The sequence below is a fragment of the Pogoniulus pusillus genome, chromosome 41 (genome assembly GCF_015220805.1).
Source record: "Pogoniulus pusillus isolate bPogPus1 chromosome 41, bPogPus1.pri, whole genome shotgun sequence".
NCBI classification, from domain to species: domain Eukaryota; kingdom Metazoa; phylum Chordata; class Aves; order Piciformes; family Lybiidae; genus Pogoniulus; species Pogoniulus pusillus.
In genome coordinates this window covers 3,273,135-3,290,678 of record NC_087304.1, presented here as the reverse complement: position 1 = coordinate 3,290,678, position 17,544 = coordinate 3,273,135, and the positions used below count along the sequence as shown (strand labels likewise).

The 17,544-nt window shown below is 52.2% G+C and overlaps 1 protein-coding gene across 5 annotated transcripts; it reads right to left on the bottom strand.

The window, feature by feature from the left end:
* Window positions 1-644: 644 nt before the first annotated feature.
* LOC135192187 (heterogeneous nuclear ribonucleoprotein M-like) lies at window positions 645-17,517 on the bottom strand. Of its 5 annotated transcripts, none has more exons than XM_064175142.1 (12): window positions 17,389-17,517; window positions 17,186-17,303; window positions 16,413-16,610; window positions 15,455-15,608; window positions 14,346-14,395; window positions 12,985-13,045; window positions 10,788-10,889; window positions 9,979-10,023; window positions 8,179-8,259; window positions 4,265-5,046; window positions 2,931-2,982; window positions 645-1,245 (listed from the first exon to the last, which is right to left on the bottom strand). In XM_064175142.1, exons 1-12 carry the CDS (start codon window positions 17,454-17,456, stop codon window positions 1,082-1,084), a joined length of 1,875 nt encoding a protein of 624 aa, XP_064031212.1. In that variant the 5' UTR covers window positions 17,457-17,517; the 3' UTR covers window positions 645-1,081. The 5 variants fall into 5 exon arrangements, with proteins under 5 accessions (XP_064031212.1, XP_064031213.1, XP_064031214.1 ...); XM_064175143.1 differs by having other exon boundaries at window positions 8,185-8,259; window positions 17,389-17,515; XM_064175144.1 differs by having other exon boundaries at window positions 17,210-17,303; window positions 17,389-17,482.
* Window positions 17,518-17,544: the final 27 nt, after the last annotated feature.

The window sequence follows — 17,544 nt, the reverse complement described above, 5'->3', positions numbered from 1 at the left end:
TCACAGCTCATCAAGTCCAACCCTTTAGCACAGAGCTCAAGGCCAGACCATGGCACCAAGTGCCACGTCCAGTCCTGCCTTGAACAGCTCCAGGGACGGCGACTCCACCACCTCCCCGGGCAGCCCATTCCAGTGCCCAATGACTCTCTCAGGGAAGAACTTTCTCCTCACCTCCAGCCTAAATCTCCCCTGGTGCAGCCTGAGGCTGTGTCCTCTCGTTCTGGTGCTGGCCACCTGAGAGAAGAGAGCAACCTCCTCCTGGCCACAACCACCCCTCAGGTAGTTGTAGACAGCAATAAGATCTGCCCTGAGCCTCCTCTTCTCCAGGCTAACCAATCCCAGCTCCCTCAGCCTCTCCTCGTAGGGCTGTGCTCAAGGCCTCTCCCCAGCCTCGTTGCCCTTCTCTGGACACGCTCAAGCATCTCAATGTCCCTCCTAAACTGGGGGGCCCAGAACTGAACACAGCACTCAAGGTGTGGTCTAACCAGTGCAGGGCTGTGCTCAAGGCCCACCTACCTAACTGCACAACAGCATCATTTCAAGGACTCACTGATAGGAAGAAGGATGAAAAGAGACAACCTCACACACCTCCAACTCCCTGAGCTGCTTTGCAGGGTGAGCTGCCAGTAATGGGATGCAGTACCTGGGCTCTTTAACTCGCGTTTATTATCAAAGTCATACTGTTTACATCTGTAATGACAACAATGCCACAACTACAAAAGAAAGGATTGTGCACAGTTGCAGGTTTGTTTGTTTGTTTGTTTTTTTCCCCAAGGCAAAAAACCAGTAAAATGGGAGGGGGGAGGGGGAGGGAAGGGAAAAAAAAAAACAAATCCTTTTTTGGTGGTTGTTGTTGTTAAAAAAAGGAATTAAAATTACTCCCAGGGAAGCAACCGAAGTCGTTCGGAAACCACTTTTACATCGAGGCAAATGAAAAAGAGGGGGGAAGGAGAGAAGGGAGGGAAGAAAACAACCAAACCAACCCCCCCCTCAAAAAAATAATAATTAAAAAAACCAAACAGATAGAACCCCCCAAATGAGAGTCAGGGAGTTGGGATGGGTGATTAAAAGGCAGCTGACTTTAGGCGTTCCTGTCGATCCGGACGTCGATCTCCCTGCCCCGCAGCTGGATGCCGTTCATCATGCGGCAGGCTCGTTCTGCCACCTCGGGGGATTCAAACCTCACTACCCCACAGCCTTTGGACTTGCCATTCTCCATCTTGATGTCAGCATACAGCACGTGGCCTGCCAAGGAAGAGGAAAGGGGTTGGGAGAAGCTGGGGTGGGCAGCAGGTTGGAAAGGGAGGTCAAGAGATGGGTTACTGTGACCCCCTTCTCTCTGCGCTGTTGGGTGAGGGATGCGTCTGAACTAGACTCAGGTGCTCAGGGGCTCAGTCAGCCTGGCCTTGAATACCTCTCCAGGGGAGGTTGTGGATCACAGAAGCACAGTTTGGAACTCCAAGCAACACAGGTGGTGAGGAGACTTCAAACTGAGCTCAGTAACAGGAGGCAGAGAGACTTTAAATGGCTCAGGTTGGAAGAGACCTCAGAGATACTTATTGCAACCCTCCGGCCATGGGCAGGGACACCTCCACCAGCTCAGGCTGCTCAAAGCCTCATCCAAGCTGGCCTTGAACACCTCCAGGGAGGTTGTGGATCCTCATCTCCAAGCTGGCCTTGACCACCTCCAGGGAGGTTGTGGATCCTCATCTCCAAGCTGGCCTTGAACACCTCCAGGGAGGTTGTGGATCCTCATCTCCAAGCTGGCCTTGAACACCTCCAGGGAGGTTGTGGATCCTCATCTCCAAGCTGGCCTTGAACACCTCCAGGGAGGTTGTGGAGCACAGAAGCACCCAATGTGATCTTTGATCACATTGGGTGCTTCTGTGCTCCACAACCTCCCTGGGCAACCTGTGCCAGTGTCTCCCCACCCTCATACTGAAGAATCATAGCATGGTCTAGGCTGGAGGTCATCCAGTCCTGCCCCCTGCAGTCAGCAGGGACATCCCCACTGGCCCAGGTCACCCTGGGTTCCCCTCAAGCCTCACCTGGAATGTCTGCAGGGAAGGGGCCTCAACCACCTCCCTGGGCAACCTGTTCCAGTGCTCCACCACCCTCATAGTAAAGAACTTGTTCCTAGCATCCAGTCTCATTCTGCTCTTCTCCAGCTTGCACCTATTGCTCCTCATGCTGTCACTACAGGCCTCTGGAAACAGCTTCTCTCCATCCTTCCTGTATGCCACTTTCAGGCACTGGAATGTCTGCTTCAGCTCCACTCTCCCCCTGCTCTGCCTCAGCTCCAAACCATTCCCCCTTGGCCTGGCTCAGAGCCCCTCAGCAAAAGTCTCTCTGCAGCCTTCCTGCAGGATCCCTTCACCTGTTGGAATGCAGCTCTGAGGTCCCCCTGGAGTCTTCTGCACACCCCCAGTTCCCTCAGCCTGTGCTCACAGCAGAGCTGCTGCAGCTCTTGGATCATGTCTGTGGCCTCCTCTGGCCTCACTCCAGCAGCTCTGTGTCCTTCCCATGATGTGGACACCAGCACTGGACACAGCACTGGAGTGGATCTCAGACCTGCAGTGGTGCTTGGAGCTCCCTATCCAAGCTTCTCCCTGACCTTGCCCAGCAAGTGAAGGTCATCTCCAGGACCCCTCAGCCTATCCATGTCACACTCCAAGCCATGGTTTCCTCCACCTCCAGGCAGAAAGCATCCACAGCCTCCCTGGGCTACCTTCTCCAGTGTCTCCTCTCCCTCACTGTAAATAACTTCTTCCTCATCTCCAGTCTGGATCTCCCCTCCCCCAGCTTCAATCCATTCCCTCTCATCCTATCACTACAAGCCCTTGTAAGATACTATCATCACGGAAACAAAAGAGCCAGGAGGTAGTGCTTAGTTCGCCCATTCTCAGGGTAATGAGCAGTGATTAACTTACCACACTCATTAAATTTATCTTTCAGCATCTTCCATGTGAAATCAAAAGGCAGCTGTGAAAAGAGGAGAGCAGAGAAGGCACTGAGGAGCTGGTGACGACCTGCAAGCACTCCCAGCACTTCCAAACACAGAATGGTTTAGGTTGGAAGGGAGCTCAAAGCTCAGCCAGTTCCAAACCCCAGGGGGACACAGCCTACTAGAACAGGTCGCTCAAGGCCTCATCCAGCCTGGTCCTGAACACCTCCCTGGGCAAACCTGTGCCAGTGTCTCACCACCCTCACTGCAAACAACTTCTTCCTAACACCAGTTTCAATCTCCCCTCTCCCCAGGGAGCAGATGTCGCTCCCTGGGATGTCCATTCCTGGCCCAGCCACTCCTCAGCACCTTCAGGTGCAGCTGCAGCAAGCTCCTGTGCTGCTCAGGAGGAGGTTGCCACACACAGCCCTCCCCAACCCCAGCTCCATCTCTGGCAGCTCCCCAACTTAAGCCATTCAGACTGAGATCAAACAAGGCCAGCAGAGCCCAGCAGGTGGGTGCTGGAGCTCAGGGGTTGGCAGGCTGAGATCAAACAAGGCCAGCAGAGCCCAGGCTGGCAGGCTGAGATCAAACAAGGCCAGCAGAGCCCAGCAGGTGGGTGCTGGAGCTCAGGGGTTGGCAGGCTGAGATCAAACAAGGCCAGCAGAGCCCAGGCTGGCAGGCTGAGATCAAACAAGGCCAGCAGAGCCCAGCAGGCAGGTTCTGGAGCTCAGGGGCTGGCAGGCTGAGATCAAGCAAGGCCAGCAGAGCCCAGGCTGAGATCAAACAAGGCCAGCAGAGCCCAGCAGGTGGGTGTTGGAGCTAAGGCTGGCTGAGATCAAACAAGGCCAGCAGAGTCCAGCAGGTGGGTGCTGGAGCTCAGGGCTTAGCAGGCTGAGATCAAACAAGGCCAGCAGAGCCCAGCAGGTGGGTGCTGGAGCTCAGGGGCTGGCTGGCTGAGATCAAACAAGGCCAGCAGAGCCCAGCAGGTGGGTGCTGGAGCTCAGGGGATGGCAGGCTGAGATCAAACAAGGCCAGCAGAGCCCAGCAGGTGGGTGCTGGAGCTCAGGGGTTGGCAGGCTGAGATCAAGCAAGGCCAGCAGAGCCCAGCAGGCGGGTGCTGGAGCTCAGGGGCTGGCTGGCTGAGACCAAACAAGGCCAGCAGAGCCCAGGCTGGCAGGGTGAGATCAAACAAGGCCAGCAGAGCCCAGCAGGCAGGTTCTGGAGCTCAGGGGCTGGCAGGCTGAGACCAAACAAGGCCAGCAGAGCCCAGCAGGCAGGTTCTGGAGCTCAGGGGTGGGCTAGTAGAAGGCTACTCACGTTTCTCACAAATATCTGGCAGGCCTTCCTGGCCACCCCAGCTGCAGGTCCTCCAGTTCCTCCCAGGGTGCCTGCAAAGTTGCCTGCAAAGTTGCCTCGCTCCATGTCCATGGTCCTCTCAAAGTTGGTGCCCATGGCCAGTCCCATCCGCTCGATGCCAGCCCCCATGCCCTGCCCCATGGCTGGGCCCATGCGTTCCATGTTGGTGGCTCCGATGCGCTCCAGGCCCATCCTCTCCATGCCAGCAGCTCCCATCCTTTCTATTCCTATCCTCTCCATAGGGGTGGCACCTATACGATCCAAGCCAGCTGGCATCCTCTCTATCACCTGCCCCATTCCCGTGCCCATCCCAGCAGGGACCATCCTCTCCATACCTATTCCCATCCTCTCCATGCCGGATCCCATCCGCTCTACGCCCGAGCCCATTCTGTCCATGGTGGTGCCCACACGGTCGATGGCAGCTCCCATCCTCTCTATCCCAAAGCCTATGCCAGTGCCCATCCTCTCTATGCCAGTGCCCATCCTCTCAATGGCTGGCCCCATCCTCTCGATGTTGGGAGCGATGTGGTCGATGCCCAACGGGGCCATGCGGTCGATGCCTGACCCCATCCTCTCCATGTTGGAGCTCATCCGATCCAAAACCAGCCCCATCCTGTCTATTTCTGTCCCTACTCTTTCCATCCCATGCCCCATTCCTGAAGGTATCCTTTCTATTCCTGTGCCCATCCTCTCGATGCCAGGTGCCATCCTCTCGATGCCAGGGATGCTGGCGTTGGCGCCACCTGCAAACGCAAGACACAGGTAGGGTCAGTGGGCACAGAAGGATGAAAGAAGCCAATGCATGCTTGGGAGGCTCAGTCACAGGTTGCCCAGGGAGGTTGTGGATGCCTCTTTCCTGGAGGGAGGCAAGGCCATGAGATGCCATAGGGGGTGGGGAGACAACTGGCACAGGTTGCCCAGGGAGGTTGTGGAGCACAGAGGCACCGAATGTGATCAAAGATCACATTCGGTGCCTCTGTGCTCCACAACCTCCCTGGAGGTGCTCCAAGCCAGGTTGGATGAGGCCTTGGAGCAAGCTGAGCTGGTGGAGGTGTCCCTGCCCATGGAGCTGGATGAGCTTGCAAGTCCCTTCCAACCTAAACCATTCTCTGAAGCTATGAACCACTGAGCTCTGCCAACCACCCAAGTCCCCAAGCTCCTGGGCCCAGCCAACCACCCAAGCCCCACAACTGCCTTCTGCCATCCAATGCTTCATTCCCCACACTGAAGCCAGGAAAACAAGGCCCTGTGCCACCCAAATAACCTGGAGTGAGTTTGTTGTTGAGCCTTTGAAGTCTTTGGCTCAAAAAGAAGTGGGCAGAACCTCTGGGTTGAGCTGGAGCTGCTTGGAGACTGTTGGACCCTAAATGGATGACAGAATTGTTTTGGTTGGGAAAGACCTCAAAGATTGAGTCCAAACTGTTTGCTTAAGACCACCATGGCCACACTAAATCCTGTCCTCAAGTTGTCATGGCCATACCTTCCTCGAACATCTCCAGGGATGGTGACTCTACAACCTCCCTGGGCAGCCTGTTTCAAGCCCTGGCAAGAGGCTGCTCCTCATCTCCAACCTAATGCTTCCCTGGGACAACATCAGGCCACTCAGAAGACCTCTTTCAGGCTGCAGGATCAACAGAATATGAAGCCAAAAGAGTCCTGTGGTTGATGCCATGAAGCATCCTGACTGCAAGACATGATTTAGGGGAGCAGTCAAGCCACAGACTACAGCTGGGATGGAGAAGAGTTCATCCCTTCACTAAGGAGCTTGACTTCTGCTCACACCAAGAAAGCCTTCCAAAACCACTCCAGGTTGTCTCCTCTGAAGGCAGATGCAAAGCTGAGAGAAGGTGGCCAAAGGACTATCTTGAATCTAACCTTAGCTGCTAGCTGGCCTGGGCAGCACACTGGGGACTGCACAGCAGGAGTAGAAATTTAGGAGCTGAAATGAGAGCCCAGATTGCTTGGCAGAGGAATGAGATCACATCCTCCCTGCCACCTTAACTCAGACTGTGGCTGCCTGCTGAGGGAGAGGCTTTGACAAGAAAAGCCCAAAGTTGAGAGCTCCTCTAGTCAGAGCTCCAAGAAAAAGAACCTAAATTCCACACCAGAAGCTCTAAGTCACCAAGCATGAGAAGAAACAGCAAGAGGTTGACTGTGCCATGAAACACAAGAGGAGGGAGTTTATGTCTGCTACAGAACATCCCTGCCCTGAGCTCTTCTGCTTCCTCCACAGACTCCTCAAGTTCCTGCCCCACATTTTGGGGGCATGTTGCTGTTGTCTGAAGGATTTCAGCTATCAAATCAACTTCAGCACTGCAAAAGAATAAACCAGCTCCTGTTGAGTCACAAGGAAAAGCAGCAAGCAGAAATGCTCAGCTTTGTGTCCTTCTTTACCTATTCCTCTCTCCAAGGTCTCTCCAAAACTATGAGTTATTCCCATCTCACTTCTTCCAAACTCTTAAAACCTTCCCTCAAAGCATGATCCATCTCTGAAAAGATGAAGGATGAAGTGGTCTTCAGGGTCTCTATAAACAGCCACCAAGGAGGTTCCACTAAGTGTTTGATCTCAGAATGGTTTGGGTTGGAAGAGACCTTTTGTGATCATGGAGCTCAATCCCTTACTCAGCACTCACTGCCAGCTCACCACTGAACACCTCAGCACCAGGGCTTGGAAAGCACTCCAGGAATGGGGACTCCACCACTGTCCTGGGCAACCTGATTCAGAACTTGGCAAGTCTTTTGGGGAAGAAATTGTTCCTTGTGTCCGACCTAAACCTCCTCTGGAGCAACTTCAGACTGTTTCCTCTTATCCTGTCTGTTATCCCTTGGGAGAAGAGACCAACCCCACCTGGCTCCAGCCTCCTTTCGGGGAGCTGCAGAGAGCAGAGTGGTCTCTTCTCAACCTCCTCTTCTCCAAGCTGAACAGCTCCAAGTCCCTCTCAAGTGCCCTTGAGACCAAAAACCTCAACAAAAAGCAGGACTTGGCTCAAGAGCCAGCAGTGTGCCCAGGTGGCCAAGAGAGCCAGTGGCATCCTGGCCTGCATCAGGAATGGTGTGGCCAGCAGGAGCAGGGAGGTCATTCTGCCCCTGTACTCTGCACTGGTTAGACCTCTCCTTGAGTGCTGTGTTCAGTTCTGGGCCCCCTAGTTAAGGGGGGACATTGAGATGCTTGAGCATGTCCAGAGAAGGGCAACGAGGCTGGGGAGAGGCCTTGAGCACAGCCCTACGAGGAGAGGCTGAGGGAGCTGGGATTGGTTAGCCTGGAGAAGAGGAGGCTCAGGGCAGACCTCATTGCTGTCTACAACTACCTGAGGGGTGGTTGTGGCCAGGAGGAGGTTGCTCTCTTCTCTCAGGTGGCCAGCACCAGAACGAGAGGACACAGCCTCAGGCTGTGCCAGGGGAGATTTAGGCTGGAGGTGAGGAGAAAGTTCTTCCCTGAGAGAGTCATTGGACACTGGAATGGGCTGCCCGGGGAGGTGGTGGAGTCGCTGTCCCTGGGGCTGTTCAAGGCAAGGTTGGATGTGGCACTTGGTGCCATGGTCTGGCCTTGAGCTCTGTGGTAAAGGGTTGGACTTGATGATCTGTGAGGTCTCTTCCAACCCTGATAATACTGTGGTACTGTGAAGATGGGCAAAGCTGGAGGCACTTTCTGGGTGCTGAAGAGACAAGACACAGCTCCTCTCCTTCACAACCAGTCCCTTACAGCAACCTCAAAAAGGAATCTCTCCTTTTCCACAGCCCCACAGGCTGTGACCAACCTGTAGACATCAGCTCTTAGCTTTTAAAAGCTTTTCCACTCAAAAGCTCAGGAGAATCCCTCCTCTTCAGTGCTTCACTTCCAGAGAGCAGGAGGAGAATACATTAAAACAACTCACGCCTACCACTCATTCGACCCATGTTCATCCCAGCTGGGAAGCGACCAATGTTCTCCATGCCACCAAAAGGACCTTCCATTCCTGAAAGAAAAGAGCAGTTCAGGGGTTCTTGAGCAAGAGGATCAGCTTCAGGCTACAACTTCACCCCCACAAAGCTGCTTCCACACAGGTAGGATGGGTTAAGTTTGCATCACAGACTGACAAAAAACCCTACCCGGGTAAGAATTTGGTCACGGCAGATCTCCAAGGGCAGCTGGAACAAGGTGGGAGGGTAAAAGAAACCCCAAACATTGGCCACAGAAGCACAGAATGGGTTGGGAAAGGCCTTTAGGATCATCCAGGCCACCCTCTAGCTCTGCCAAGGCTGGGGCTGAACCACAGCCCTCAGCACTACAGCTGTGAAACACCTCCCGGGACAAGGATTCAGCCACCTCCCTGAGCAGCCTGGGACAGGCTTTGAGAACCCTTTTAGGGAAGAAGTTTCTTCTAATGTCCAACCTAAACCTCCCCTGGGGCAGCCTGAAGATGTTTCTCCTTGTCTCATCACTTGTTCCTTGGGAGAAGAGCCCAATCCTCACCTGGCTCCAGGCTCCTTTCAGGAAGTAGAGAGCAATGAGCTCTGCCCTCAGCCTCCTCTTCTTCAGGCTTGCACACCCACAGCTGCTCCTCCCCAGCTCTGTTCTCCAGACCCTTCCCCAGCTTTGTTGCCTTTCTCTGGACGTCATCTAGCCCCTGAATGTCCTTCTTGGAGTGAGATACAGGCTGGGGTCGGAGTGGCTGCAGAGCAGCCAGACAGAAAGTGATCTGAGGGTGCTGATTGATGCCTGCCTGAACATGAGCCAGCAGTGTGCCCAGGTGGCCAAGAGAGCCAGTGGCATCCTGGCCTGCATCAGGAATGGTGTGGCCAGCAGGAGCAGGGAGGTCATTCTGCCCCTGTACTCTGCACTGGTTAGACCTCACCTTGAGTGCTGTGTTCAGTTCTGGGCCCCCCAGTTTAGGAGGGACATTGAGATGCTTGAGCGTGTCCAGAGAAGGGCAACGAGGCTGGGGAGAGGCCTTGAGCACAGCCCTACGAGGAGAGGCTGAGGGAGCTGGGATTGGTTAGCCTGGAGAAGAGGAGGCTCAGGGCAGATCTTATTGCTGTCTACAACTACCTGAGGGGAGGTTGTGGCCAGGAGGAGGTTGCTCTCTTCTCTCAGGTGGCCAGCACCAGAACGAGAGGACACAGCCTCAGGCTGCACCAGGGGAGATTTAGGCTGGAGGTGAGGAGAAAGTTCTTCCCTGAGAGAGTCACTGGGCACTGGAATGGGCTGCCCGGGGAGGTGGTGGAGTCGCCGTCCCTGGAGCTGTTCAAGGCAGGACTGGACGTGGCACTTGGTGCCATGGTCTGGCCTTGAGCTCTGTGCTAAAGGGTTGGACTTGATGAGCTGTGAGGTCTCTTCCAGCCTTGGTGATACTGTGGTACTGTGAGAGGACTTGACCTCAGGGCTCAAGGTATGGCCTCAGAGGTGCTGAGTACAGGGGCACAATCACTTCCCTGCTCCTGCTGGCTACATCACTGCAGACCAGGACACTGGTGGCCTTCTTGAGAAGCCTCAGAGCAGTCAACCAACACTCCTAGGTCTCTCTCTGAGATTTTAACCCTTCCCCAAACAGCTATGAGAGTTGCAAAGCTGAGGAAGAAACAAGTCAGGAGTAAACTGCTGAAGTTTTGAGGGGTCACAGCACCCTGCTAGCCACACAGCCAAGTTTCTGTGACCTTTTCAGCTGTAGACAGGTCAAAACACAACTCTTGCTTACCTCCCATCTTATTCATTCCAAAGCCCATGCCTTCCATTCCCATGCCTCAAAATAAAAGAGAAAACTTTTATGTAGCAGATTTACCTCTCCCCTCCCTCCCCCCCCAAAAAAAACCCAACCCCAAATCAAACCCCCCAACCCCACCAACAAAAATGCAGCCCTTTAAAACTGACTGCAGAAACAAGACACCACAGATCACATCCAGTGCTTGGACTGAAGATCTGAGACTGGCTCAAAACTCTAAAGGAGATGGCAAAATCCCTTCTGAGACAACAAAGCAGGGGAGGGGAAGGAGGAAAAATAAAACCCAAACACCCAACCCATCAAGAAATTGAAAGCTGAATGTGTGCTACTTTTTAGGTGGCTCTTGAGAAAGTTGTGCTGTTTAAATATGCCCTGAAGGAAAAGATTTGCAAGCCCACTGCTGAGCTGAGTGTTAAAACCAAAAGTGAGATTAGGGTTTTTTTGTTTGTTTGCTCTGCTTTTTGCTTTTCAGTTTCATGTCTGGTTTGTTGGTTTGGTTTTGGTTTAGTTTTTGCAGTGTCTGCTGCTCACAGAGTCAGAAAATGAGAGCTTGGTTGCCTTGAGACCACAAATGGGAGAGAAATCAAAAGGATAGAAAAACTAAATGGAAAAAAAATAATGATGATAATAAAAGGTCAAATTGCTCTGAATTAGGTTGAAGCCCTCCTGAGACACTTCCAACTTTTGGGGTTGTTGTTGCAGTGTAGGCAAACCAAAGCTATCTAAACCCCTTCTAAACAGCTTAAAGCTCTCATGAAACAAAAGCATAGGAGTAATCTTCTTACCTCCAGGTCCCATGTTGCCCATTCCCATGCCTTTGTTTAAATGATTTGCATCAATAGGTTGACCTCCAGGTCCTAAGCCCATTCCAATACCACCAAGACCATCTGAAGGAAATATTCAGATATCAAAAAAGCCTTCTTTGCCAGAGTTTGACCAAAAAAAAAATATACAGCAAGGTTTATGCTTCAAAGTTCATTGCTTTCCATTTTCCATGGCCCCCAGCTGCAGGGTGTGTACTTAAAGCAGCCAAGTGTAGAGTAAATCCAGAGTAGAGGTCTTGAAACAGACTAAAAACTCTCTCAGGTAGTTCATTTTATTTGTGGGGTTTTTTGTTTTTAACTCCATCATCTATTTTTAACAGATTTATCAGGGTTGGAAGGGACCTTAAGGATCATTTAAGTTCCAACTCCCCTGCTGTAAGGCAGGGGATCTGTTTCTACTAGATCAGGTTGCTCAAGAGCCACATCAAGCCTGGCTTTAAAAAACTTCCAGGGATGGGCAAACCTGGTTTGAAACTGACTCCTGGGAGAAAAAAAAATGCAACTGGCTAGAACACTGCTTGGTTGTTGTACAACTCCTCAAATCTCAGGAGAGGAGAGTGGGCAATTTAGTAGAGAGGTCTTCTAAACCTCTGACCAAGATCACCCTTGATTGACAAACCTTTGGCAAGGTTTACTTCTCACCTAGGTCAAAAGAATTTCACCACAGAGTTCAACCCTATTTTATAGCCACCTAGAGAATTCAGAGCACACAGCCAGCCTCTTCTCTGAGCACAAAAAAAAAGGGCATTCGAGATCAGCCCCTCCCCCACCTCCCTCCCCAGGCAGAATTTGGAACCTTCCTGTAGCCAAATGAATCCAGGATTCCCCTCCCCCAAGTCCAAAAGAGAGAAGGGAAAAAAGAAGCCCTCCTGGTTTTCCTTAAATCAGGAAGAAGAGAGAGTTCTCTGCTTGCACATCAAACAGCTTAGCAGCATTCTTGGCCTAGCAGAAGGAGGCTTCTCTCATTTATAGCTCAGCATCAACGACATAGGAAGCTTTGAATCTTGTTTTAAAACAACACAGGATCCCCACCCCAGGAAAGGCTTCTGCTGGCCTTTGTGGGCTTACAGAGTAAGACAACCCCAGCTGCAGCCCCCAGGCTTCTCCCCAGCTGCAGCCCCCAACAACTTTCTCTTGGAAGAGAAAGAGACTGCAAGAGAAAGGCAAAGCAGCAGGAAGATCACAACCAATACTCAAGGCTTTGAGGCACAAAACTCAACTAGTTGAGGGATGGAGGCAAGGACTGCCTGACCACCAGCCTGGGATGGAGGCATTGACTGACTGACCACCAGCCTGGGATGGAGGCATTGAGTGACCATCAGATTGTGCAGCTTCAGCACACAGCAGGTTTGGTTCCCACATCTGGCTTCATGAACAGCTCCCAGCCACACTTCAGGGTGTTGCTATGTCTGAAGACATCAAGTCTGTGGCCTTCCATCTCCCTTCCAACCTGATTGCTCCTGTTTAGTTCTGTCAGGAGCTTATCACAGGATGGTTGAGGTTGGAAGGGAGCTCTGGAGATCACCTGGCTCTGACCCCACTGGCTTCAGCAGGGTTACCCAGGATGTCCAAGCAGCTTTAGAGCATCTCCATGGACAGAGGCTCCACAGGCAACCTGAGAGTTCTTTACATAAAAGGAGTCTCCTGTGGTTTGTTTACTGCCTCTTGCCTTGTCCCTGGGCACCACAAGAGCCTGGTCCCCCTCTTTATATTCTCCTTTCATGACAAGAATCCTGAAGGCCTGGAAGATTCTCAGGTTCTCAATTCTCAGGTCCTTTAAATAAAGGCAAAGCAGAGCACCTGTAGGCAGGAGCAGGCACACTCTGCCCTACTGACTGATTCCTTAGGTTCCCATTAAATCCCACTGTTAGCAGTGGTTTTACAAGGCACTGGGGCCTCTGCCTTGCAATTGAGAGATGTGGAAGCCTCCAGAAGGTGAACTGTGTTGTTTTAAGACAAGCTTCTAGCTATGAGCTGAGAGAAGTATCCCCCAAAACCCCAAACAAGGCAGGACTGAGCAGCTGCTCTTTGTTCTTTCCCCTTGGATTCAGCTGTTTGGATTCCCCAGAGTTTTCCTGGGGCTGGGATTTAAGTCCCAGTTGTGAACCAGCAAAACAAAAAGACAAAGATGCTGCTGAGGCATGGAGGAGATACTTACGAGGGAGCTGTTGGGGTCTCTCTGGAGGGAAGAAATCTCCTTTGGGAAAGGCTCGTTCATCCTAAAGGATTCAAAGCAGGAATGGTTGGGAGAAGAGTAAGGAAATGTCTTCTTTTTTTAATTAAAACACAGAAATTTAAAGGAGAGTGAAGATCTCTTTAGCTTTATTGAATGGTTCTGGTTGGAAAAGTGCTTTAATATCATCCAGTGCAACCATTCTCTAACTGAGAACTGGGGCTTAAACCCTGACCCTCAGCACCACAGCTGAACACCTCCAGGGATGAGGATTCAGTCACATCCCTGAGCAGCCTGCTCCAGTCTTTGAGAACACTTCCCAGTGGAGAAGTTCTTCCCATGTCCAAACTAAACCTCCCCTGGCACAACTTGAGGCTGTTTCATAAAATCATAGAATGGTTTAGGTTGGAAGGGACCTTAAGGATCAGCCAGTTCCAACCTCCTGCCATAGGCAAGGATATCTCCCACTAAAACAGGTTGCTCAAGGCCTCATCCAAGCTGGCCTAGAACACCTCCAGGGAGGTTGTGGATCTTTGATCCCATTCTGTGCTTCTGTGCTCCACAACCTCCCTGGGCAACCTGTGCCAATGTCTCCCCACCCTCACCCTGTGCCAGTGTCTCCCCACCCTCACTGTAAAGAGCTTCTTCCTAACATCCAGTTTAAATCTCCCCTCTTCAAGTTTCAAGCCACCATCCCATCATTTCTGGCTTGGGAGAAGAGACCAACCCCCAACTGGCTCCAGTCTCCTTTAAGGGACTTGCAAAGAGCCACAAGGTCTGCCCCAAACCTCCTCTTTCCCAGGCTAAACACTCCCAGCTCAATCAGCTGCTCCTCCCCAGCTCTGTTCTTTAAACTCTTCCCCAGCTTCATTGCCCTTCTCTGGGCCTGTTCCAGCCTCCCAGTGTCATTCTTGGGAGTAAGTGGCCCAAATCTGATCCCAGTACTCAAGATGTGTCCCCATCAGTGAAGAGTCCAAGGGGACATTCACTTCCCTGCTCCTGCTGGTCACACTCTTCCTGATCCAAGCCAGGATGCTTGTGGCCTTCTTAGCCACCTGAGCTCACACTGGTTCCTTTCCAGTCATGATCAAGCAGCACCCCCAGGTTTTTCTCTGCTGGGCAGTTTCCAGCTACCTTGATCCAAGCCTGAAGTAGGTTTGCTGTACCCCAGGTGCATTATGACTGCCTTGTAGCAAAAGAATCAGCATTAACCTTCCCTGATGGTTTGAGTTGAGCTCATCAGGGAATCAGGCAAGGCTCACATCTCCCTCTCATATTTTAACCCAACCTTAGATCAAGACATCACTCAAAGGCAGCCCCAAAGCAGGCAGCTGGAAGCTACTCACCATTTTCACATGCATGGGTCTGTCAAACAGCAGCTGCCCATTGAACATCGCTTTGGCCTCATTAAGGATCATCACTCAGGAGCTAGAATCAAAGCCTTCAAGCTTGAAGTGCTCTCTGAAGCAGAAGAGAGACAGAAAACCCTCCCCTCTCCAGCTATCATCCAGAGATTATCCCAACTCCCTTCTGCCTGCTCCAGAATTCAAAAGATTTGACAGTCAAACAACTGAAGAGATAAAATATTGCTTATGAAGCTTAAAAACCTCTTCTGGTTAAGAACAGGTTCATGGAGGTAAACTCCAAACCATCTTTGCTGTTCAACTGTTTCATCAAGCAGCCTGAGACACTTAAATCATGCAAAAGCTCTCAACATTTCCAAACCAACAGATAATCAAATCTTACCACAGCATCAAGCAGGTTGGCAGAGAGCTCCAAGCTCCAACAGCCCAACCCAGCCCCCCCCAGCCCTGCCCAGCCACCAGACCATGGCACTCAGTGCCCCAGCCAGGCTTGGCTGCAACACCTCCAGCCACAGCCACTCCACCTCCCTGGGCAGCCCATTCCAGTGCCAATCACTCTCTCTGCCAGCAACTTCCTAACAACATCCAGCCTCAACCTGCCCTGCCACAGCTTCAGCCTGGGGCCCCTTCTTCTGGCCCTGGCTGCCTGGCAGCAGAGCCCAACCCCACCTGGCTACAGCCTCCCTGCAGGCAGCTGTAGACTCCACCACCTCCCTGGGGAGCCCATTCCAGTGCCAATCACTCTCTCTGGCAACCACTTTCACCTAACAGAGTGATCCTATCAGATCAGCTCTGGGCTGCCAGGCAGGGCACGGTGGGGCTGAAACAATTCCTCTTGCCTGCTCTTCCATCCCACACTTCCTGAGCTTGCACACTAGAATATTATGGGAGACAGTGCCAAAGGCCTTGCTAAGATCAAGACAGATTACATCCTCTGCTCTCCCTGCACCTACCTATATTTCCACCACGATGAAATCATGGTGGTGCTGTGACCCAGCAACATCCTCACCTGCACCACTACACTTTCTCTTTTGATTCTTTTGTTCCCCAGCTTCTCTGCCTGGTTTCCCACCCCCACTGCTCAAGGATACAGATGGCCTGCACAGCCTCAATGGCTTGCTCGAAGGTGACGGTGCCGATGCCGCGACTTTTGCCGTCCTTGTCTTCCAGGATGTCCGCCCGGACAACCACCCCAGCCATGCTGAACACCTCCTTCAGCTTCTTCCAGCCAACCTTGTAATCCAGCTGCAAGATAAAGCAGATTGGAAGCATGAGGAAAAGCTCCTTCCAAAACCAGCTTTAGCTGTGTTATGTTTTATTTGGCAGTATCTCAGCAATCACTCAGGATAAAGCTTAGCTAGCGTTGGGAATCCCAGAATCCCAACATGCTGGGGTTGGAAAGGACCTCTGGAGCTCAGCCAGTCCAACCTCCCCTGCTCCAGCAGGGCACCCACACCAGCTTGCCCAGGAGCACAATGCCCAGGGTGGGTTGGAAGCTGTGCACAGAAGGAGACTCCACAACTTCTCCGTGCAGCCTGCTCCAGGCCCCCAAGCAGCCTCAGACCAAACAAGTTTCTTCTCCTGTTCAGGTGGTACCTCCTGGCTTCCAGTTTGTGCCCATTGTCCACTGGGAACCACGGAGCAGAGTCTGGACCCATCCTCCTGCCCCTCAGTCTTAATCTCTTGCTGAGTATTGCTCGGATCCCCTCTGGGCCTGCTCTTCTGCAGGCTCTCAGCCTTTGCTCCTCACAGAGCTACTCTAGGCCCCTCAGCAGCTTTTTGGCCATGCTGGGCTCTCTCCAGCAGTTCTCCTGCCTCCCTTGAACTGAAGAGGCCAGAACTGGACCCAGTAGTGCAGCTGTGGCCAGACTGGGGCAGAATATGGCCCAGCTTAATGCAGAGTTCTTTGCTTTGCTCAAACTCAAACAGAGAGACACAGTAACACAAAGGAGAGTTCAGCAGCACAGAGGCTCAGCCACACACCAAACTCCTGCTCAGAATCACCCCAGCTCAGAGCCAGATGTGGTTCCTGGATCACACAGCACTTACATTTGCAACAAAGACAGTGCTCCCAAGCCTGCCTGCCTGCAGGGCATGAATGATCTCGTTGGGAATGTTGGGATTGTTCAGGATACTGGGTGGGATATTGATCATGCCCGGGCCGCCGGGGCCCGGCCCAATGCCCATCCCACCAGCAGCTGCCATCACCTTCTGCATGGCTCTGCGGGCATGCTCACCATCGGGGTCCTGCAGAGACAGAAAGCACAAACTCAGCTCCTCCTGGGCTCCATATCTTGGGGGGGTTAGGGGCATGGCTAAAGCCATCTCCAAAAGAGAAGCCTTCCTTTGACCCAGGGCTGTCTGCTCCCAACACAGCCCCAGTCAAACTGCTTCATGCATCACTGCCAGCTACTCGCTTGGTTTCTTTTAACTACTCCTCAAGTCAACCAATTAAAGTCTTCAGAATAAACCAACACCAAACCTCAGCCACAGCTGTCTCAAAGTCTGACCTTTTCAGTGCCATTCTGAGTTTATTTTTGGAAGACACCTTCCACCAGCCCAGCTTGCTCAAAGCCTCATCCAACCTGGCCTCAAACACCTCCAGGGAGGGGACATCCACAACCTGTTCCAGTGTCTCCCCACCCTCACTCTACACAATTTCTCCATCACATTCAAACTCCAGTTTGGCAGTAGGTGCTGATGGGTGGGTGGGGTGGGTGGAAAAAAGCATGAGCATCTATTTTTAACCCTCTTTTGCCCACTATTGAGTCAGCCATAAATGACAACCAAGAAGTCCCCTTCACCTTCAGAACTCAACATACTGATAGAACAGATGCACGTCTTACTTCTTTCACTTTCAAAGGTCTTCCACCAAGACTATGCTTGTTCAAAACCTCTGCAGCCTTTTTCATGCTCTCTTCCATCTTGAACTCAACAACACTGTGAGGGGGGACAACAAAACACCTAAGAACACTGCTTTAAGGCTTGCCTTGTTTCTTTGCTAGAAATTCAGAAGCCAACTTACGCGCATCCCTGGCGAGATGGTTTCCCAGGCGAGTAACAGGGAGGAGAGGAGGGAAGAAAAGAAGACATAAAGTGAGTAAAAGCACCAAAAACCCACCCCCAAAAAAAAAAAGAGTCTGTTTTGTTGCTTGTTTTCAAAAGCCAAATCACATCAGTT